This window comes from Globicephala melas, chromosome 13 (assembly GCF_963455315.2).
Source record: "Globicephala melas chromosome 13, mGloMel1.2, whole genome shotgun sequence".
Taxonomy (NCBI): domain Eukaryota; kingdom Metazoa; phylum Chordata; class Mammalia; order Artiodactyla; family Delphinidae; genus Globicephala; species Globicephala melas.
The window spans coordinates 51,624,642-51,648,662 of record NC_083326.1 but is presented as its reverse complement, the minus strand read 5'-3'; the positions used below and the strand labels follow the sequence as shown (position 1 = coordinate 51,648,662).

At 35.1% G+C, this 24,021-nt stretch overlaps 1 protein-coding gene across 5 annotated transcripts in view; it reads right to left on the bottom strand.

Moving 5' to 3' along the window:
- ROCK1 (Rho associated coiled-coil containing protein kinase 1) overlaps nucleotides 1–24,021 on the bottom strand; it is a 147,825-nt gene that overhangs the window by 92,722 nt on the left and 31,082 nt on the right. For 4 of the 5 annotated variants that reach the window (XR_009566401.1, XM_030842667.2, XM_030842668.2 and 1 more), the window contains exon 2: nucleotides 19,302–19,383. The exons of the other annotated variant lie outside the window; for it this stretch is intronic. Coding sequence is in view for 2 of the 4 variants with exons in the window: in XM_030842667.2 (XP_030698527.1) it covers nucleotides 19,302–19,383 (82 nt within the window). In the remaining 2 variants the exon portion in view is untranslated. The remainder of the gene's footprint in view (nucleotides 1–19,301; nucleotides 19,384–24,021) is intronic. 5 annotated transcript variants of the gene reach the window in all.

Sequence of the window (24,021 nt, the reverse complement as noted above, 5' to 3'; positions counted from 1 at the left end):
AATCATATATTTCTTTAGTATATTCACTCTCCCACTTTACTAGAGACCGTATTTCACATTTTCTTTTCTCTTCTCAAACCTCTCACTGATCCTCGTTCATAGCTGATGACCTTGTTGGTTACTACCCTGAAACAATCGGAAGAAAACTGCCATAGACTTATCGCTAAATAGACATATTTATAATTATATTTATGTATTCATTTTCAACTACCAGCACATGCCCTCATATATTTGGTCTCTTAACTTTTTACTATAGGAGAATACTGCTATCTCACACCAATCCCTCCACTGGTGATGTCATCCTTTTTCACAAGCTTGAGGACATTGCTCCAGCAATTTCCCCCCCTCTTTCTCCTGTATCATTAAGCTTTCCCCTTCCTAACTGGACTGTATCATGCCATTTTCATTCCCATCTTGATGCCATTTCTCTCACTAGCTGCTGCCCCATTACTCAACCCCACTACAGCAAAATTCCTCAAAAGTTGTCTGAACTCTATTTCTAAATCTTTCTTCATATCTGCTCTTAAATCCATTTTGGGTGAGCTTTGGCCATTACCTTTCTATCAAAACTGCTTGTCAGGGAGTTCCCTGGTGGTCTAGTAGCTAGGATTCAGTGCTTACACTGCCGTGGCCCAGGTTCAACCTCTGGTCAGGGAACTGAGATACCACAAGCCGTGCGGTGTGGTCAAAATTTAAAAAAACAAACAAACAAGAAACAACAAAAACGAAAGTGCTGGTCAAAGTCACAGGTGACCACCATGTTGCTAAATTTAACAATGAATTCCCAGTCTTCACCTTGATACATCAGTAGCTTTTGACAGTTTGATCACTCCTGCTATACTTTCTTTACTTGACTTCCAGGATACTACATTCCTACAACAATACTAAGGGTATTTTTTCATTTTCTTTTCTTTCCTTTCTTTCTTTTTTTTTTTTTGGCTGCACTGTGCGGCATGTGGGATCTTAGTTCCCTGACCAGGGATCAAACACACGCCCCCTGCATTGGAAGTGTAGCCTTAACCACTGGACCACCAGGGAAGTTCCAAGGGTATTTTTTTCTACATCAATGATTACTTCTCAGTTGCCTTTACTGGTTCCTCCTCTTCTCTCAGATTTCTTAACACTGAAGCATCTCAAGGCTCAGTCTTTCGTGGTGTTTTCTTCTCTATATACACTCATTTACTGGTGGGCTTTAAAAAGCACTGACATGTCAACAATTTGCTAATTTTTATCTCTGGTTCAGACCTCTCTCTTAAACTGCAGATTTATATATTTAATTGCTTACATAATATATCTAATTCGTTAACATACATCTCAAATTTAATGTGTATAGGGGCTTCCCAGGGCTTCCCTGGTGGTGCAGTGGTTAAGAATCCGCCTGCCAATGCAGGGGACACAGGTTTGAGCCCTGGTCCGGGAAGATCCCACATGCCGCAGAGCAACTAAGCCCGTGTGCCACAACTACTGAGCCTGTGCTCTAGAGCCCACGAGCCACAACTACTGAGCCCATATGCCACAACTACTGAAGCCCACGTGCCTAGAGCCCATGCTCCACAACAAAAGAAGCCACCACAATGAGAAGCCCGTGCACCAAAACAAAGAGTAGCACTGCTCGCCACAACTACCGAAAGCCCACGTACAGCAACGAAGACCCAATGCAGCCAAAAATAAAAAATAAATAAAAATTAAAAATTTAATGTGTCTGAAACTGAAGAGGTGTTCTCACCCCAAACCTCTACCTATGATTTCAACACTTCAGCTGATGGGTCAATTTTGCTTGGGGCAAAAACCCAGGGGCATTCTTGACTCCTATTTTTTTTCTTACACTCCTCATCCTACCTGGCTGGCTCTACCTCTGAAATATATCTGGACCTGATAACTTCTCACCTTCTACACTGCCACCATGCTGGACCAAGCCACCATCATCTCTTCTTTGGATTACGGCAATCGCTTCTTAACTGATTTCCTGGTGTCTATCCCTGCTTCTCAGTAGTCTATTCTTAACATGGGGCGATATTTTTATTTATTTTTTTTTTTTTTGCGGTACGCGGGCCTCTCACTGTTGTGGCCTCTCCCGTTGCGGAGCACAGGCTCCAGACGCGCAGGCTCAGCGGCCATGGCTCACGGGCCCAGCCGCTCCGCGGCACGTGGGATCTTCCCAGACCGGGGCACAAACCCGCGTCCCCTGCATCGGTAAGCGGACTCTCAACCACTGCGCCACCAGGGAAGCCCATGGGGCGATATTCTTAAAACACAATTCAGATCATGTCACTCCTCAAACTTTGACTTGCTATCTTACCCAGAGCAAAAGTCAAAGATCTTACAATGGCCTACAAGATTCTACATGACCTACCCTCTCTATTTCCTTCCTTCTCTGATGTCATCCTACTATTCTCTCCCTTGTTTAATCCTCCCCACCAGCTGCAGTGACTTCCTTACCGCTGTTCAAATATCCTCTCTTATGGCCTTTGCTCTGGCTGTTCCTCTGCATGCCATTTTCTTTCCTTAAACATCTGCATGGCTAACCCTCTCAACTACTTCAACTCTTTTCTCCAATGTCACCTTTTAGTGAGCCCTCTCCCAGTCATCGTACCTAAAACTGCAAAATTCTCCGAACTTCCAATCCTTCTTACAGTGTTCCACTTTTTCCCATAATAAAAATTAACCTCTTACAGAATTTAATACTTGCAAAATTATAAATTTGGTAAGCTCTTATTACTTCTAAGACCAATAAGCAGGACTGTGTGACCATCAGATCCTTTAAACAATTTCTGATTGTCAACTGTGTTGAACCAGGTGATGGTGGCAGAAAACTAAAATTCAGAGAAGTGAGATATTACTATACAGCACAGTTAGCAAGGAATGAAATGGGCAAACTGAGTCACAAATAAGCACCGTAAGTCTTGATAGGCCACAAACTAGCTAATCATCTCTAAATAATCAGAAGTTAGCAAAAGAGGCAGTGCAGAAAGGTTTCAGGGTTACAAAAAATTAAAAAATATTTCAATCACATACAGACTCTTTAACTTTCTAGAAAGCAGATGGATGATTTTTCTTAAGGATCTTTTTTTTTAATCACACTTTATACCCAATAAATTTTACTTCTAGGAATACATATACATACAATGACGTATTAGAAAACATTTAAATTGTGTTGTTTAATAATAATTACATAGAATGATGTTCAACATATGATACTGAGCGTAGAAACAGATTAAACTCCATGTGGTATATGAACTTAATTTTCTAAAAACACAAATATATATTGGTACATATAGACAGAAAAAAGCCAGCAAGAAATATACCAAAATAGTAACTGCAGTCATCTCTAAGTATGGTGGGATTACAGATTAATTTATTCCTCACATTTTCCATTTACTTCAAGTTTTCTATAATGACTCTGTTTCTTTCTAATGCGAAAAAGATATATTTTGCCTAGTTTAAGATCCTAGATTATAAAACGCAACATCATTTTACGTACCACTACAGATTGTAAGACAACCCCATTATTTAAAAAATGTTTTTAAAAAGTCAGAATAGATAAAGTATAGCAATAAAAGCTATGAACAATGCAATATTTGTCCAATATACTGCTACTCTTTGCCTAAAGAAATCCAATACACCTTGCAAATTTTCACAGTAGTCAAAGCAGCCCTAATAAGCTCTAAAATTATCTAAAACTTACCTAGAACATTTATAATGTGGGATTCAATTCCAAATAACTGATTTTGTTTCAATTCAACAGTTAATAATAAAAATAAAAATGTTATTCTATGTCCATATGTTCAAACAGAATTCAAGCTCCAGGAAGATGTGCTATGTTTTGCCAGGGCGCACACACGTGTAAACACACATACAGAGTAATCCAGTGTGAGAAACAGATTGGCAAAAAACAAAACCAAACCCAAACTCCTCAATACCTCATAAAATGGCTTTTAGATCTTGTTACTCTCTGATTCTGCAATCTTTTATTTCTAGATACTCTCCCCAACAATGCTCTGGCAATGCCTAGTTACTTGCAATTTCCCACACAGCCATACTGCTTTACATCTCCATTCTTCTGCAGATGTTGATCACCAACCTAAAATGACTAGCCCCACTTTATTTGAGCAGGTTACTACCAAACAAGATCTAATCCTTTATCCATCTCCTCCTGATCCCCTCAGTCTGATAAGCTGCCTTTCTCCTCTGGGAAACCACTATTTCTCTATTATTTCATCTGTCAACGTGGGCTGGAATTGTTTGTATTTCTTCTGTTAGATTGTATGTTCCCATTTCCTTAAGGGTAGAGACCATACTTCATTCATATGTCTTTGATGTACGTATGTGCTCAATAATACTTACTGAAACATTAAAAATATTGACATTTAACGATATTATTTACAAATGGCCGCAATCACTTGCTGCTCTTATCTGTTCAGGGACAACAGGAAAGCCACATATATATTTACTCCAAAATAATAAAAGTATATACTTAAAAATCAATCTTGGGTCTCAAAATGTTATACAGAATTATATGACATGAAAATTCCACTTTCAGGTATCTACCCAAGAGAAATGAAAACATATGTCCACACAAGAACCTGTGCACTAATGTTCATAGTAGAATTATTCATAATAGTGAAAAAGTAGAAACAATCCAAATGTTCATCAACTGATGGATGGATAAACAAAATGTGGCATTATCTATACAATGGAATATTATTTATTTGGCAATTTAAAAGAATGAAATGCATGCTACAACACAGATGAACCCCGAAGAGAGCATGCTAAGTCTAAAAAGCCAGTCATAAAGGATCACACATTGTATGATTCCATCTATAGAAAACGTCCATATTGGCAAATCTATACAGACATAAAATAGATTAGTCATTGTCTAGGGCTGGGGAGCTTGGGGAGGATTGCGGAGTGACTGCTAATGGGTACAGAGTTTCTTTACAAGATGATGAAATGTTCAAAAAGTAACTGAGGTAATGACTGCACAACTCTATAAATACAGACAAAAAACAATGAACTGTACACTTTAAATGGGTGACTCTTCAGTACATAAATTATATCTCAATAAAACAGTTTTAAAAAATCAATCTTGGGTTTGGCAATGATTTTTACATGCAACACCGAAAGCACAATCCATATGAGAAATAAATGATAAATTAGACCTTATCAAAATCAAAAACATTTGCTCTGTAAGATAATATGTAGCCTTCTGAGACTGGAGATGGAGCTTATTGATGCCCCTCCCCTTGAGTGTGGACTGGAATAGTGACCAGATTCCAAAGAATCAGGTATGGAAAGGAAAAACAGTAACTTTTCAGGAGAGAAGCCTGGCAGACACTATCTTAAAACCAGTGATAAACATTAATATTATCACTGATAAATCATTATGGTATCACATATCCCAGATAAAATGTGATGAGAAGCACATGTCATCTCTGTGGTACTCATCCCCAAAACCCATAACCCCAGGGTAATTATGAGAAAACATTAGACAAAAACAAACTGAGAAAAGTTCTACAAAATACCTTATCAATAATCTTCAAAACTGTCAAGGTCATAAAAAAACAAGGAAAGCCTGAGAACTCTCACAGATTGAAGATGACTAAGGAGAAATGGCAACTAAATACAATGTGATATTCTAGATTGGATTCTGGAACCAAAAAAAGGAGATTAGTGGAAAAACTGATATCTAAGTAAAGTATATAGTTAACAGTAATATACCAACTTTAATTTCTTAGTTTTGTCAATGTACCATGGTTATATAAGATGTTAACATTAGGGAATGCTGGGTGAAGGGCATATAGGAATCTCTGTACTATTTTTGTTGTTGTTTGTTTTTTGTGGTACGCGGGCTTCTCACTGTTGTGGCCTCTCTCGTTGTGGAGCACAGGCTCCAGATGCACAGGCTCAGTGGCCATGGCTCACGGGCCCAGCCGCTCCGCGGCATGTGGGATCTTCCCGGACCGGGGCACGAACCCATGTCCCCTGCATCGGCAGGCGGACTCTCAACCACTGCGCCACCAGGGAAGCTCTCTCTGTACTATTTTTGCAGCTTTTCCATGAGTTTATTCCAAGATAAATAATGTAAAAAGTAAATAAAGAGAATATTTAACATTTCTTTTTGAAAATCTATCTGATTTAGTAATATTTTACTTGTAATAACTTCAAACAAGATCGTGTAATATCCTAGGTTATCCTGCATAATATATTCAATTTTATGGCTCCATTAAAAAATTTTGACTTTTATTCCACCTTCTGGTGTAAAACTGCATTTTGGCAATACATATCAAAATGCAAATTGGATGCAACTTTTGACTCAGCAATTCCTGGAATTCACTTCAAGGAAAGGAAAACCAAGTATACCAAGCTGTATGTACAAAAAACATTAATATAACATTTTCACTTATAACAGCGAAAAACTGGGAGGAACCTGAGAACCACTATTACAGAAACAGTTTTTTAAACTGTGGTATGTTCATTCAACGGAATATATGTATTCATTTAAAAAAATGTGTTATCCATACTTATTGACATAAAAAGGTATTTTGCAACTTGCTTTTTCACTGAACACACTGTGGATAGCTGATAGAAATGTCTTATTGATTTTTATGTGGGTTGTTCTAACTTTTTGCCCCAACATCAATATATTTTTGCAATGATGAACATTCCCATGTATTTTCAGTGCTATTTTTGCAAGACACATTTCTTTAAGTAAAAGTATTGTTATACTCATGAACATTATTAGTTTTAAAATACGCTAACTGCCCTCCAGTCCCTCACCAATCTTGGATATTATTACTTTTTACCTTTCTCCTTCAGGTTGCGGGGGGGCAGGGAGGGTTGGTTCTTTTTTTAACCCATATTTCTTTTTTTTTTAAACCCATATTTCTTTTTTTTAAAACCCATATTTTTTTAACCCATATTTCTTGAAATATTAATGCTTTTGTTCAACTGTTAACTGCTCATTGGTAATTTTTATTTTTTCGCCATTACACTACATATTCAGTTACTTTGTCCATTTTTTTTTATTGTTTGTGTTTTTCTTGTTGACTGGAAGGATCTCTTCATACATTAGGAATATAATTCTATTACATATGTTGTAATTTTTCCCGTTTGTCAGTCATCTTTATATCTATTTTTCTTTATAAAGTTTTTTTGTTTTTTTTTTTTAATACAGTTTTGATAAAGCAAAATCTGTCAATGTTTCCTTTACAGTTTCTACCCCTGGTATCTTGCTTCAAAAAAAAAGAAAAAAAGCCACTCCCTACTTAAAGACTATAAACATAATACCTATAATTTCATCTAGTATTTTTTGTCTTTACATTGGTACATGTTGTGAAGTAGAGACAATTTCATTTTCTCCTCATATATGAATATCTGTCTCAAAACAAATTACTGAATAATCTTACCTTTTTTCCAATGACCTAACTGCCATAATAAGCTTACATCAAATTTTCATATAATAAAAAAAGTATGCTTCTAGACTATGATGATCTGTTGGTCCTATGTCCTTCAACAAAGTACTATTTTTCTTATACTTCAGTATCCAGTTTGAAAAAAATAATCCCAAAATATGATGACTACAATCCTGTCCCATTCTCCAGAAATGGAGATACATCCACCACTCAAGTGGTAGAGTTACCCAACGACACAAGCCTTTCATAGATTTCATAAGCAAACAAACATGTCAAAATGCTACATTTCAGTACTTCCTGGCTTCATAAAGGCAGACTCTTATATGTACCTTAATACTTATTTGTGGAGAAGGAAGCTTTTAATGCCACTAACCAAGTAATAGTTTTGCATTTTTGTCACCACTTGAAGAACTTGAAAATGAAATTGTATACTAATCACAATATATGATCACTATAATCCATTTACATTCTATTCCTCTCAAGAAACTTATCCGCTTTAAATGCAGAAGTAAATTATATATAAAATTTCCAGTTTCACAATTCTTGTTCCTTAGAATTCCCCCAGAAATGTAGATTTCTAACTACATCTAACTTTATATTCAAAGCACATGAAAATCACCTTTAATTTTACTAAAGATAACGTAGTACTCACTTTCAATATCGCAGTACATGATTTTATAAGTGTAACGAAACACTCTTAGGAGAAACTAGTCACAAACATTAAAATGAGGGCTCTTCTACAAGTCATTAAAACTTTTGATGTTTTGTTTTAATTACTATTATACCTTAATTTAAAATAAGAAAAAAGTTTACTTTTTCTATTGAGTAGTATGTACCTTTTGTGTAATTCTACAAGGAACTAAGGCAAACACAGTCAAGTTGTTTTTACTTCCTTGGATGAACAACAGATTCATTGATTGATATCATTCAGAATACGCTGAACTGAAAACTATTTTATTTTTTTTTTAAATAAAAGATCATTGTGTGTTGATTTTAATCACCAACCAATGAATAGCTAATTTAATAACACTAACATTCAACTATCAAAATAATCATTTAATAAGTAGAAAGGTATCATGATTTTAACAAGTTTAAAAAGTAAGGAAGAATTTTACATTTTGAAGCATGCCTGAATAATGACATATTAAGACTTCAAGACGGGGAAAAAGAGGAAAAAACTTTCTAATGATCATCACTGCCAGTTTACACATAAATAAATATCTAACTAATTAAATGTGTACAATCCATGAAATATTATTTTTGGAAGGAATTTAAGTAACCACTAGAGAAAAGGTTAAGCTCCATTAAAATACTGTACAGTAGGTTACTAAATATAATTACTTGGAAAAATAAAAAGTTTAGGTACAATCTTTTTACAATGATGCATGTAATTTACCTTTTAATGCAGTGATTTAATACAGTGATAACATAATAGAACCTTCTGAAAGAACTTTATTTTCTACATCTCAACTGAAATTGTTTTGTTCTTATTGTGTGTGTGGCTTGTCAGTTGTACCTATCATCACAATTAAACTAATAGATACTAGTTTGCCTATCTGCTTCTGGTCTTTTGTTCAAAATAAAATGTTAAATTACTGCCTAAGCCTTAAGCCTCATGTTTTCCTCTTCCAAAGGTAACTACCTGCCTAAAACTGATATATTTAGTCACTGTTTTTTAAACTTCCTCAGAACAGTGATTTCTAAAAGTGGCCACCCATACAAAAATCATCAAATCAAAAACAGAAATACAAGAAATTCAAAATTCTAGGGTTATAATCTGCGTAGATCTGGCGGTATAAACTAATTTAAAGTGCTCAACTTTTTTCTCTTTCCTTGAACTTCAATTCCTTTATCTAAGTTTTTAAAAATCATGAGAACACTGAAGACAAAAAATAAGACACTAAGTAATTCTTTTTTATCCAATCCATTAACCCAACAGCCCCAACATGCCATTTCAGTCTCTTCTGCCACGTGTCCTCCTTACTCCTTCCTGCTCATCATAAACCAAGTTCAATTTATACCAAACTCTTGGTTCCTCAAATGTATCATAACTTTTGGATGGCTTAACAAACGCTGTTCCTTCTCTGCCTGAATTGTTCTTCCTCAACTGAGAAATCTAGCCCATCCTTTAAGACTCAACTCAAATACTACTTTCTTTCTGGAGCCTTTCTTTACTCCAACATCTGTGTATCATTACTTTCTCTACAAGCTTCCACCATTATAAAGGTATGTATAAGTTACTACTTGCTTCTGTATTTCTCCCCACAAGATGGTAAAATCTACAGTTTTTAAGAAAAAAAGAGCGTATTATTTTTCATGTTTCTAGCGACTGGGCATTCAAAATATATTTCAAGAATAAATGGTCTCATGCAGTGAGTTTATCATTTTCTCATACATATTGTCCCCATAACTCTAAATGGGGAAAGATTAGAGGGAAGAAGTTACTTTTGCTGTCTCAAGAACTTTTCACAAGTTTTGGCTCATCACAGGCTTTTGGCCTAACACAATTTTTACAGATTTGTACTACTCTTTTGCATTTATCCCTGGATATGTACTCACACTTGACAGAGTCATTCATATCCTTTCCAATCTGAGCTGAGAACTGCCTGTGCAATAACTTTGGTTTCTGTGGCTGCAGCCTTCTTATATTTACCCCTTTTTGAAATTTCATCCTTCACTTGGAATCACTATTAATAGGATTTATCTTTTCAATAAATTTGATTAAATTTCCTAAGCTTGGAGCACATGCCTAACTGTGCCCAGAATTTCTTTCCCTCATTAATAGAAAGTCTTAGGCAGTGGTTCTCAACTGAGGGCAATTTAGACCCCCAGGGGACATTTGGCAAAGTCTTGAGACATTTTTGGTTGTCATAACTGGGGGAGGGGGCAGAGCTGGCATCTAGAACGCAGAGGCCAGGGATGCTGCTAAACATCCTACAACACAAAGGACAGCCCCCCACATCAAAGAGTTATCTGACTCAAAAATGTCAACAGTGCTACTGCTGAGAAACCTTGGTCTAAAGTGAAATGAATGCTTTGTCTCAAGGTCTCTGTCACATCCTAAATGCTAATCAATTTAGCATTTCTGGTCACAAACTGAGAACAGCAATTATTACTCTCATTACTTTCTCAATAATAAATCATTGGCAAAGCAAATTAAAATTTTATCAACAGTTCTCTATGCTTTTATATAAACGGAGAGCTGATACATCATTAGCAATAGCTATTATGCTACTACTTTTGTAATTTGCATTAGGAAAGCTATAGTATGCTACCAAGAAATACCATTTGTTTTTTTTAAATTTTTTAACCACTTTTTAAAATCGGAATATAGTTAATTTACAATGTGTTAGTTTCAGGTGTACAGCAAAGTGGTTTAGTTATACATATGTATATTCTTTTTCAGGTTCTTTTCCATTATACTTTATTAGAAGATATTGAACATAGTTCCCTGTTATACAGTAGATCCTTGTTGTTTATCCATTTTATATATAGTAGTATGTATATGTTAATCCCAAACTCCTAATCTATCTCTCCCCACCCCACCTCCACTCTCCACTTTGGTAATCATAAGTTTGTTTTCTATGTCTGTGAGTCTATTTCTGTTTTGTAAATAAGTTCATTTGTATCTTTTTAGATTCCACATGTAAGTGATATCATATGAAATTTGTCCTCTGACTTACTTCACTTAATATGATAATCTCTAGGTCCATCCATGTTGCTGCAAAAGGCATTATTTCATTCTTTTTTATGGCTGAGTAATATTCCATTGTATGTATATACCACATCTTTATCCATTTATCTGTCGATGGACATTTAGATTGCTTCCATGTCTTGGCTATTGTATGTAAATAGTGCTGCTATGTACATTGGGGTGCATGTATCTTTTTCTAATTACAGTCTTCTCTGGATATATGCCCAGGAGTAGGACTGCAGGATCATATGGTAACTCTATTTTTAGTTTTTTAAGGAACCTCCATACTGTTCTTCATAGTGGTTGCACCAATTTATATTCCCACCAACAGTGTACACCCTCTTCAGCATGTATTGTTTGTAGACTTTTTGATGATAGACATTCTGACCAGTGTGAGGGGATACCTCTTTGTAGTTTTGATTTTCATTCCTCTAATAATTAGCAATATTGAGTATCTTTTCATGTGCTCTTTGGCCCTCTGTATGTCTTCTTTGGAGAAGTGTCTATTTAGATCTTCTGCCCATTTATTGATTGGGTTGTTTGTTTTTTGATATTAAGTTGTATGAGCTGTTTGTATATTTTGGAAGTTAATCCCTTGTCAGTAGCATCGTTTGCAAATATTTTCTCCCAGTTCGTAGGTTTTTTTGCATTTTGTTTATGGTTTCCTTTGCTGTGCAAAAGCTTTTAAGTCTAATTAGGTCCCATTTGTTCATTTTTGTTTTTATTTCCATTAATCTAGGAGGAGAAAAATAAAAAAAATAGTGCTGCGATTTACGTCAAAGAATGTTCTGCCTATGTTTTCCTCTTAGAGTTTTATAGTATCTGGTCTTACATTCAGGTATTTAATCCATTTTGAGTTTATTTCTGTATACAGTGTTAGAGAATGTTCTGCTGTCCAGTTTTCCCAGCACCGCTTATTGCAGAGACTGTCTTTTCTCCATTGTATATTCTTGCCTCCTTTGTTGCAGACTAACTGACGATAAGTGTGTGGGTTTATTTCTGGGCTTTCTATACTGTTCCATTGATCTATGTCTGTTTTTGTGCCGGTACCATACTGTTTTGATTAGTATAGCTTTGTAGTAGAGTCTGAAGTCAGAGAGCCTGATTCCTCCAGCTCCGTTCTTCTTTGTTTTGGCTATTCAGGGTCTTTTGTGTTTCCATACAAGTTTAAATATTTTTTGTTCCAGTTCTGCGAAAAATGCCATTGGTAATTCGATAGGGATTATACTAAATCTATAGACTGCCTTGGGTAGTACACTCATTTTAACAATATTGATTTCTTCCAATCCAAGAACATGGTATATTTTTCCATCTGTTTGTGTGCTCTTCAATTTCTTTCATCAGTGTCTTATAGTTTTCAGAGTACAGGTCCTTTGCCTCCTTAGGTAGGCTTATTCATAATTATTTTATTCTTTTTTATGCAATGGTAAATGGGAGTGTTTCCTTAATTTCTCTTTCTGATATTTCACTGTTAGTGAATAGAAATACAACAGATTTCTGTATATTAATTTTGTATCCAGCAACTTTAGTGAATTCATTGATGAACTCTAGTAGTTTTCTGATAGCACCTTTAGGAGTTTATATGCACAGCATCATGTCATTTACAAACAGTGACAGTTTTACTTCGTTTTTCCAATTTGGATTCCTTTTATCTCTTTTTCTTCTCTGAATGCTGTTGCTAGGACTTCCAAAACTATGTTGGACAGAAATGGCGAGAGTGGGCATCCTTGTCTTGCTCCTGGTCTTAGAAGAAATGCTTTCAGCTTTTCACCATTGAGTACAATGTTAGCCGTGGATCTATCACATATGGCCTTTATCATGTTGAGGTACGTTCCTTCTATGCCCTCTTTCGAAGAGTTTTTATTATAAGTAGATGTTGAATTTTACCAAAAGCTTTTTCTGCATTTGTTGAGATGAACACCTGGTTTTTATCCTTCAATTTGTTAATGTGGTGAATTACACTGATTTGCAGATATCGAAAAATCCTTGCATCCCTAGCATAAATCCCACTTGATCACAGTATATGATCCTTTTACTGTATTATTGGAGTCAGTTTGCTAGTACTTTGTTGAGCATTTTTACGTCTATGTTCATCAGTGATATTGGTCTGTAATTTTCGTTTCTGTGGTATCTTTCTCTGGTTTTGGTTTCAGGCTGATGGTGGCCTCATAGAATGAGGTCAGAAGTGTTTCTTCCTCTGCAATTTTCTGGAATAGTTTCCGAAGGACAGGTGTTAACTCTTTTCTAAATGTTTGGTAGAATTTACCTGTGAAGCCATCTGGTTATGGACTTTTGTTTGTTGGGAGTTGTTAAATTACTGATTAAATTTCAGTACTGCTAATTGGTCTACTCATATTTTCTATTTCTTCCTGGTTCAGTCTTGGGAGATTGTACCTTTCTAAGAATTTGTCCATTTCTTCTAGGTTGTCCATTTTGTTGGTGTATAGTTGCCCATAGTAGTCTCTTATGATTCTTTGTACTTCTGTGGTATCGGTTGTAACTTCTTTTTCATTTCTGATTTTATTGATTTGGGCCCTCTCCCTTTTTTTCTTAATGAGTCTGGCTAAAGGTTTATCAACTTTATCTTCTCAAAGAACCAGCTTTTAGTTTCACTGACCTTTTCTACTGCTTTTGTCTCTATTTCATTTATTTTTGCTCTGATTTTTATGTTTTTCATTCTACTAACTTTGAGTTTTGTTTATTCTTCTTTCTCTAGTTGCTTTAGGCATAAGGTTAGGTCGTTTATTTGAGATGTTTCTTGTTTCCTGAGACAAGCCTGTAGAGCTATAAACTTCCCTTGCTGGGTTTATTTTTTGAATCCAAACAAATGCTCTCTACCACATTTTTCCTTTCAGGTTCATGGATTTTTTTCATACGTACAAGGATCTCCATTACCTTCTTTTAGACTGGTAGTATCTGTTTAATAAGTATGCTTTCGTATTAACGTTAATTGTGAATCTTGTACCCCCAAATCGCAGTGAAATTCACAATGGTTTACAAACATATACAGTCAAAAATCACCATTTCCACATCCCCCTCCTCCTCCTTCCAGTGTGTACCTGCCCCACAACATGTTTCTTCCCACCAAGACAGTTTGATTTTATTTGGATACCTTTCTAACCCTTACTTTAAAAGTTCACCTTAAAATCTTTATCAGTTCTGTGAGGCTGATAAACATTTTCTTTGTAGTCCTTACTATTTAGGTATCATAGACCAGAGTGCAGAAAAGCAAATCTTTATATTTAACTAGTTATTCAAAGGGTCACAGATTCTCTTTTCCCTTTCAGTGTCCATACATGCTTCAACACAAAAAGATGAAAATACAGTTTGTAATATAATTAGGCCTGAAGCTGAAAATATTTCAGGCTGCTATACCTTAAAGCTGGTATACTTTAGTGAGACTTGAGCTGAATTACTAAAGAAAAAGATTTTATTCCATGTTCCAGGTGTTATTCTTAGATCACTACATCTGATACCTGTCAGCAAAAAGCAATGCAAAGCAACATTTACCTTCAGAAAAATAATTTTGATGTCCCCACTAATGAAAGCTATAAAAATCCATATAAATGAATTTCAGCAACATGCAGAATACTATCCTATGAAAATCTATTATTCTGTGTGAAATATTACATAAATACAACTTTAGGAGTTGAAGGAGAATGTTATAATGTCATGTAAGTGGGAACCATACAGTATGTACCCTTCTGTGCTGGGCCTTTTTTTTTGGGGGGGGGGGTGCCTGGCTTTTTTCACTTACCACAGTGCTTTTGAGATTTATCAATGTTGTTGCACCTATCAGTAATTTACTCCCTTTTACTGTTGAGTATTCCATTATGTGGTGTACCACAATTTATTTACCCATTTATCAGCTGATGTGCATCTGGGTTGCTTCCAGTTTACAGCAATTGTAAATACAGGCTCCTTAAATATTCTCACATAGGTCTCACATAGATATATACTTTCATTTATCTTACATAAACACCCAGGAGTGGGATCCCTAGGTCACATGATAAATGCATGTATAACTTTATAAGAAAAATGCCAAACTGTTTTCCAAAGCAGTTTACCATTTTACAAACCAACCAGCAATGTGTCAGAGTTCAGCTGTCCCACATTTTCACATATACTTGATATTGTCAGTTTTTTAAATTTTAGTCATTCTAATAAATGTGTACTAATAAATGTGTACTGATGTGTACTGTGGCCATAATTTGTAACTTCCTGATGACTAACCATGTTGAACAGCTTTTCATGTGTGTCTTTTTCTGAGAAATGTCTATTCAGATCCTTTGCCCATTTTTAAATTGGATTGTCTTTTTATTATTGAGTTGTAAGTCTTTAGATATCAATCGTTTATCAAGTACAGTAAGTCCCCTACATATGAACGAGTTCCATTCCGAGAGTGCGTTCGTAAATCCAATTTGTTCGTAAGTCCAGCAAAGTTAGCCTAGGTACCTAACTAACACAACAGGCTATATAGTACTGTACTGTAATAGGTTTTTAATACTTTTCACACAAATAATACATAAAAAACAAATAAACAGAAAATAAAGAAAACATTTTTAATCTTACAGTACAGTACCTTGAAAAGTACACAGTACCAGCTACATCACCACTGCTTCTACGTTTGCTTCTGGACATCCTGAGTTTGAAATAAAGATACTGTACTACTGTACTCTATACAGTACTCTAAAGTACACAAAGCACAACCACTTGTAGAGGATGCACGCAAGTGACAATGTACACCAGACCTCTGAACTAACTTACGTGATTGGACATGTGAACACATGTCACACGTTTCAAAGTTTGCAACTTGAAGGTTCATATGTAAGGGACTTATTGTATAAGATTTGTTAACATTTTCTTCCATTCTGTGAGTCACCTTTTCACTGTCTTTTAAAAAAAATTATTTATTTTTTTTGGCTGCGTTGGTTGTTCGCTGCTGCACGCGGGCTTTCTCTAGTTGCAGCGAGCAGGGGCTACTCTTCGTTGCGGTGCACAGGCTTCTTATTGCAGTGGCTTCTCTTATTACGGAGCACGGGCTTCAGTAGTTGTGGCACACGGGCTTCAGTAGCTGTGGCTCACAGGCTCTACAGCGCAGGCTCAATAGTTGTGGCGCACAGGCTTAGGTGCTCTGCGGCATGTGGGATCTTCCCAGACCAGGGTGCGAACCCATGTCCCCCACACTGGCAGGCAGATTCTTAACCACTGTGCCACCAGGAAAGTCCCTCTTTCAACTGTCTTGATAGTGTCCTTTGAAGCACAAAAGTTTTTAATTTTGATGATGCCCAACTTATTTATTTTTCTTTTCCTTCTTATACTTTAGGTTTATACCCAAGAAACACTTGTCTAATCCACAGTCATGAAGATTTATGCCTATGTTTTTTTCTAAGAGTTTTACAATTTTATATTCTGAATTAATTTTGTATGTGGTGTGAAACAGAAGTCCAACTTCATTCTTTTGCATATGGCTATCCAGTTGTCTGAGCAATGTTCGTTGAAAAGACTATTTTTCCCCTTTCACTTGTTTTGCAACCATATTCTCCCAGTCAGTGGTTTACCTGTTCATTTTCTTAGCAGTATCACCTGAAGAGAAAAAGTTTTGAATTTTGATACAATCTAATCTATCTTAAAAAAAAAAAACGGTTTGTGCCATTTGTGTCTCATCTAAGAAATTCTTGCCTAACCAAAATCACAAATATTTTCTATGTCTTATTCTAGAACTATTACTAGTTTTAGCTCTCACATTTAGGTCTATGATCCATTTTAAGTTGATTTTTGTATATACTGCAAAGTAAGGCTTGGGTACTGAATTACCTTGTCAACTTTGTTGAAAATCTACTGACTGCATATATAAGGATCTATTTCTGTTCCATTTATCTCTATGTTTATTCTTTCATTTCATTATACTGCCTTGATCTTAAAATCCAATAGTGTTAGTCCTCCAACTTGGTTCTTACTTTCCAAGATTGTTTTGGCTATTCCAGACCCTTCACATTGCCTTATGAATTTTAGAATTAATGGTTACTTTATACAAAAAAGCCTGCTTAGGTTCTGAGAAGACATGGACTCCATAGATAAATTAATTTGGGGATTCCTGACATTTTAATACTGAATTATCTAATCCATCAACATTGAATATCTGTCCTTTTTTTTAAAGGTCTTCTTTCATTTCTCTCAGTATATTAAATCATTTTCAGTATACAGGCTTACACACATTTTGTCAAATCTATCCCTACATTTTTCATGCTTTTGCTTCTACTGTAAGTGGTGCTATATTTGCTATAATGTCAATTTAAAATTGCTTACTGCTAAACTGTTTTTTGTATGTGAATCTTCTAGCTTGAGACCTCACTGATAAGTTCTTGAGGCTTTTTCTGTAGAATTTTGAGGATTTTCTATACAGAAAAATACAGTGTCTGAATAATTTTAAATTGTTCCTTTTTAATCTATATGATTTTTCTTTATTTTACACCTTACTGCACTGTTTAAAACTTCCAGGACAACACTGAATGAAGTAGTGGGAGAAGACATAGTTGCCTTTTCCCAATCTTAGGGGAAAAGTATTTAGTCATACACAGTTAAATACAATCTGAACTATAGGTTTTTTGTGGATTCTCTTTATCAGGGTATGAAAGTTTCCTCCAGTTCCTAGTTTGCTGAGAGATATCTGTAAACCAAGAATGGATACTGATTTTTTTTCAAATGCTTTTTCTGCATCTACTAAGATGATATTATGGATTTTCTTTTTTAATATGTTAATATGATAGATTACACTAATTGATTTTTGAAACTTACACTAACTTTGCAATCCTGGTATAAACCCTACTTGGTCAAAATTTTTACCTAATGCTAGATATGATTTGCTAAAACTTTTAGTATTATTCTCTGTACTTTTCTTCAATCTGAAAACTAGACTAAACTACACAGGTTTATCCGTTTAAAATAGTTTTCTTTAGCTTTATACTTTCATTTCATTTTACTTATTTCTACTGTGGCTACTGATGTTTCTATTTACAAAATACAATGTAAAGGCAAACTTAGTATTATGAAAGCAGCAATGTTGCATAGCAAAAACAGTAACAGATATTTAAAAGCATGTGTTCCAATTCTTGCTACCCTACTTCACAAAATTACACACCCCAACTTTGTACTAACAAGGATTCATCCTTTTGCCTCCCACCAAATAAGAAGGGATAAAGTTTCTCCATCTTTTTAGTTCTTCTGCTGTATTGTTAAGTAGGAAGGTGAAGCAAATTAAACAGCAATAAAATTTTCCTGCAATTTCAGTAAGATGTGAGAAATTAAGAAAAATTTTTTAAAAGTTTGCAATTCAGAATCTGGCACTATATTCCAAAATAAAATTAAGGCTGAAAAAATAATTTTATAAAGAAGAGAAAAACAGAAACCAAAAAAATTGATAAGTAAAATTCTGAGCCAAGATTTCAAAGTGTAGAAACGATAAAAGAAATTAAATCTAGTTAAAAAGATTTGACTATTTAGAAAAATAAAACTTTTCTAACAAAACATATGTAACCAAAATTGAAAGATAACACTAAAATCAACCCAACCTAAATGTATCGATATGTATGGTTGAGGAACAGATTAAAAAAAATGGAGTGGGGAGGATTTTATAAACCAAAATCTTATTATCAATTATTTAAGATGAAAAGATTGAAACTACCTTAGTAAGTTCTCTAATCAAATTTTAAATGATAAATATCTAACATCAAAATCCAAAAAAGAGTTTTTATAAAAGAACATCTGTAAAACTTAAATATAAGCCAGCTTTCACGGAGAAAATTCTCATATCTCAGTGGTAGGAGGGCTTTTCATATGTAATTGATTCTCACCTGCAGGTACTGAAACATAATAGCTAATTCATTTATAAAAGAAAAATAGAGGATAAATATAATATTATTGAAATTCAATGTGCATGTATGTATACGCTTATTTTAACATATTTATTTTAGCCATTTACTTTTTATTCCCTTGTCTGCAAAATATTTTAGATTCTCCTGATAAGCTCCCAAACTGACAAGGTTTCTTTCCCATTTCCTACTCCTTTGATGTAGGTACTATTGATGAAATAACCAGAGTAGATAGAAAGAAAAAAAGGGGGGGGGGCTTGAATTATCTAAGTCAATATTTCATTATATATAATCTGCCATTAACCTCCACAACAAATTACTTACATCTGCTTAAAAAGTTGTCAATATTTTTGTTTTTTCTTAAGGCAGGAAAATCCAAATCATATACCAAAGCATCCAATCCATCCTAAACAAATAAACAAACAAACAAAGTTAGTTTTTTGGTTCACACTATGAGCACTTTCCTTTTTTATGAGTAAAGAATAAAATATATGCTTCAACATTTAATTTGCCTTACTCTCATACAACTTGCATTCATTTAACACCTTCTACAAGGTTACATGAGTACTGGGAGAAGAGAAAATTTGGTTTTATTTCATACAGAGTTTTCACCTTCTAACTCTCCCAGGCAGAGGAGCAGCGAAATCACCGCAAATTGGCTACAAGTGACCTCAACTCGTGCCCTTTTCCCCCCATATAAGGGAAGGAAATTTTACTTTTCACTTTCCCTTAACTACTGCATTTATTTATTTCACAGACACTCATAAAAAACAAATGGCCTATATTTTTGACTACAAATATTTTATAAGGTAGTATCAAATATTAGTTCCTAAAATGTGAAGTTTAGTATAAAATAAATTCTGCACTTAGATACATTTTTATGGTATGTTTTTTATAAATATATTGGGTTTTCATAACAGTTCTATTTCTTTCTTTGAAGCACTTTCTAAAGCAACTATTAGTAAAGGACAAATACGGGCTTTTACTTTTACAGGGATATTTAAATATTATCTAAGCAAGTGCAGGGCTATGTGAAGGTGTACCAATCAGTGTTGAAATGGGAATGCATCTATTCAGATTATACCTTGTCATGTGGTAGGAGCAGAGGAAACATCAGATAATCCCAAGTAATCTTCATTTTATTTAACTGGGGAAATTTAGTTTGCTACAATATAAAAACAGAAGCAGCAAAGGAAAACACACCTTCTGGAGACCATGTACAGTCATGTTCATAAGAGGTTGAAGGAGAAATCAAAGCCAGGGGATATATACTTTGTATTAAGCCAAAGGTGTGAGTAACTCAGCTATTTTAGAGTACTTAAAATATTTCCCTAGGAAACCAAAAAGCCCAGTCAAATCTTAATAGGTTTTAAAATATATCATTGCTTAGGCTGGAAACTGACCATGGAGAAGATGACTAGTAATACCAATGTTGTTGACTGCTTGAAGAGACCAACCCACCCTATCACTGGCTTTTCAGAATTCAGAGGTTTGTACAGATCTGAAGAAAAAGTTCCTCCACTAGAGAAAGTTCATCTATCCTTGAGATACATTTCTTAGAGTCTTATAAACCATTTGAATAGTTCTGTTAATTATTTTTACAATAAAGAGACAAGAACCTTTACTTGGTCTATTCTAAACTGAAAACCAATCAATAAATATATGAACTCACTATTTTCTAGGAAAAGGTAAATTAAATATATATATACACACCCATTTTGACTAGGTTTTAAGTTCTTTGAGGCAGAAACCACAGTTAAATCTCATTTTCTCCCACAGCACCTAGCAAAATGTCCTGAACAAGTGTGCATAAAATGTACATTAAACCAATGATTTTTATGCTCCACAGCAAAGGCATGATATTAGTCAAGAAATAATACTGTTCTTAGATTAGATACTAAGTTTCACTGCATCGTGTCACTCCAAAAAATTATACCGATTATAGAGTAGTACAAATAATATGAGCTACACAATTTTAGGCTGAATTTTGATAAAGTCGTCTGGGAAATGCAAGTAGGCATAATGCAATAAAATCAACATATTATTATATCTTATAATAACTATTATTTTAAGAGCTCTTAGTACACATCTACTTCCAAAGACACTTCCCAGTTTTAAAAGGTTCAGAACACCTAAATTTGTAACAGCTTATATTGTTTTCTAGTATCAAATAAAACATTAAAAAGTGAGGGAAAGGGCTTCCCTGGTGGCGCAGTGGTTGGGAGTCCGCCTGCCGATGCAGGGGACACGGGTTCGTGCCCCGGTCCGGGAGGATCCCATGTGCCGCGGAGCGGCTGGGCCCGTGAGCCATGGCCGCTGGGCCTGCGCATCCGGAACCTGTGCTCCGCAACGGGAGAGGCCGCAACAGTGAGAGGCACGCGCACCGCAAAAAAAAAAAAAAAAAAAAAGTGAGGGAAATGTGTATTAAACTTTACTTACAACACGCTCTCTTCAGTAAATATACTGAAAATAACTGCCTCCAATTTTATTCCAAATAAGTTTTTTTTAATTACTAAATGTTAGACAGAAAAGAACCTCAAAAAATAACGTGTTTAACCACCTCATTTCATAGCTAAGGCAAATAACAATCAGAAATATTAACTGACTTGTCCAATGCCACACAGCTAGTTAGTAAGCTGTGTTATAATCAAAATATGAACTCTTAGTCTAGTCGTTATAGAAATAACATGACCATGATAAAAACATGATTTAAAAATCCTGAATCTCTTTAAAATGAAGTTAGGAATTGAGAATAAACATGTATATTTAAATCCAAGATGTACTGTTCAAAATTTAATAGAAAATCACAAGTCATTCTTCTAATTAAAACTAGAAAGTACACTGGTTAGGACTCAAACCTAGTGTTCTGGCTCAAAATACTACGTTTTCCCTAATACACCACTATTACCTCTTCTGCATGACCTTCCCTAAACTACCTATTAAATCTAACAGTTCTCCTGTATTAGAGTTATTTTTTACTTTAATCTTCACAGCTAATTTCAGATGCTGTGAGTAAGCTAAGCCCCAGAACTGAGCAACACGTTTTACTCACAGCATGGCAGGCACTGTTGGCTCTCCTACCCCAACAATTATTTCCCCCTTCTACTTTCCTCATTCAACTTTGATTTTGTTTGGGCTATCCACCCTCCTCCATGAGACTACAAGCATCCAAGAAGGGAGAGACCTTCCCCAACTCCAGGAGGTCACTTCTGATTAGTCTAATCTAAGCTAAACATGGAGGCCTATTACTCTTGCCAGTGTTCAGCTTAAGTACAGGAACATGGTAATAATCTGACACATGTAACATGAGGGAAAAACCTATAGAAAGGTTTCTGGGTAAAATTTCTTCTCTCTTGAAAGAAATACACGTCAGACATAGTCTCTCCTTTCATGAGAAACTGTTATATCTGTATGTGACACCTTAAACAACAGCAGCCACCTTGGGGCCTCAAGGGAGGTTGGCAGGAGAAAAAGCCAAACACAATGAGGATGACAGAGACAAAAGATGGAAAGAACCTGGGTCTCTGATGATGTTTGTTGAACCACTGAATTAATCTACTCTGGAACCTATTCATCCCATGCTTTCTCGAGATAATACTTTTTCCTTATGGCTTAACTCAATTTACATTGGATCTTCTATTTCTTGTGACTAAAAGCATCCTGAAATACACAGTAAGAGTTCATTAAATGCCACTGAATTGATGTAGGAGCTATAGGACTTATTGCACTGAGAGGATCATCCATTCAAATAGTGAGATCAGGGGCAAGACAGGGCTGACAAAAAGTGTCACTCTTTGGTAAATGTTGTTTGTATAACTGTATGGCACTATGGGAGAAGAATGATTTTTGATTCATATTAATAATTAAGTGAATTCCAGATGGGTCAAAAGAATTCAACCATGAAAAAATAAAACATTTTAAATTAAAAAAACAAACATAGTATATTTACATATTACTGTTGGAAGGACAAGTCACATAACCTTCCTGAGCCTCCGTTTTCTCTTTTGTAAAATGGGAATAACTAACTACAACTCAGAAAGGATTTGTGAGTTAAATGAGTGAAGTGTATGAAGTGTTTGACCATTAAACAGTCCCACTTCCCACTCTTTCCTTTATTTCTCTAGATGACATTTGAAAGTTCTACAAGTTAGTCTCACTACTGATAGAAATGACATAAAGAGAAAACAGATATTTTAATCATGTGGTCATAAAACCTTAAGAGTAAATCGCAGGTCATGATGTTAAACTGTTCCCAATGTAGTAATCCCATATATAACTAAAATTTTTTTCTTTTTTACGTAAGGCATCTGACTTTTGCTTGACCAAGAATTCAATCATGCCTTTGTTAATGGAAAACCACCTGCCTCCGCTGTTTATGGTCACTAGGTGTCTGGACCTATCACCATACGCTTTAATTTTACAGACGTAGGAGACGGTATATGGCTTTTCAGTAACACTCATAAGTAAAAATTATATGCCTTTTATCAGAGAAATAAAATGGGGAAGAAGGTATTCTTCTAGCATAATCTAAGGCATATACCAACAGAGGCTAAGGGGAGTCAAAACACTGGGGTTGGGGAGAGGGATGCAGGCTTCCACTTTTAATGAAGTAGAGAAGCTACACAAGGTAAGAAATGTCCATATCCAACCACAAAGTGGGCCAAGGAATCCTGACTTCTATTCAACACTCTGAAGTTCTCTAAAATAATGGAGAATAAGACTTCCCACTTCCTAAAGTCCATATTCTAGTATGAGAATTCAGGACCTTAATAGAAATTAACATTCTTCCAAGTGCAAAAACAATTCACAAGGAATGGCAGTCAAAGCACGTAGTCCCACTGCTCCTTCACTCAATTTTAAGATTTATGCAGGAAGGAAAGGTACCCTCTACTTTCACATGTCCATCATATAGCTTAATCATCAGTATAAGAATTACAGAGGAGAAAACGTAGGAGAGGAGTCAATCAATGTCAACGAATTACAATAATTAAATTCTTTGCTACTTATATTTGAAAAATGATAGTAGGCCAGTTATAGCAGTGTA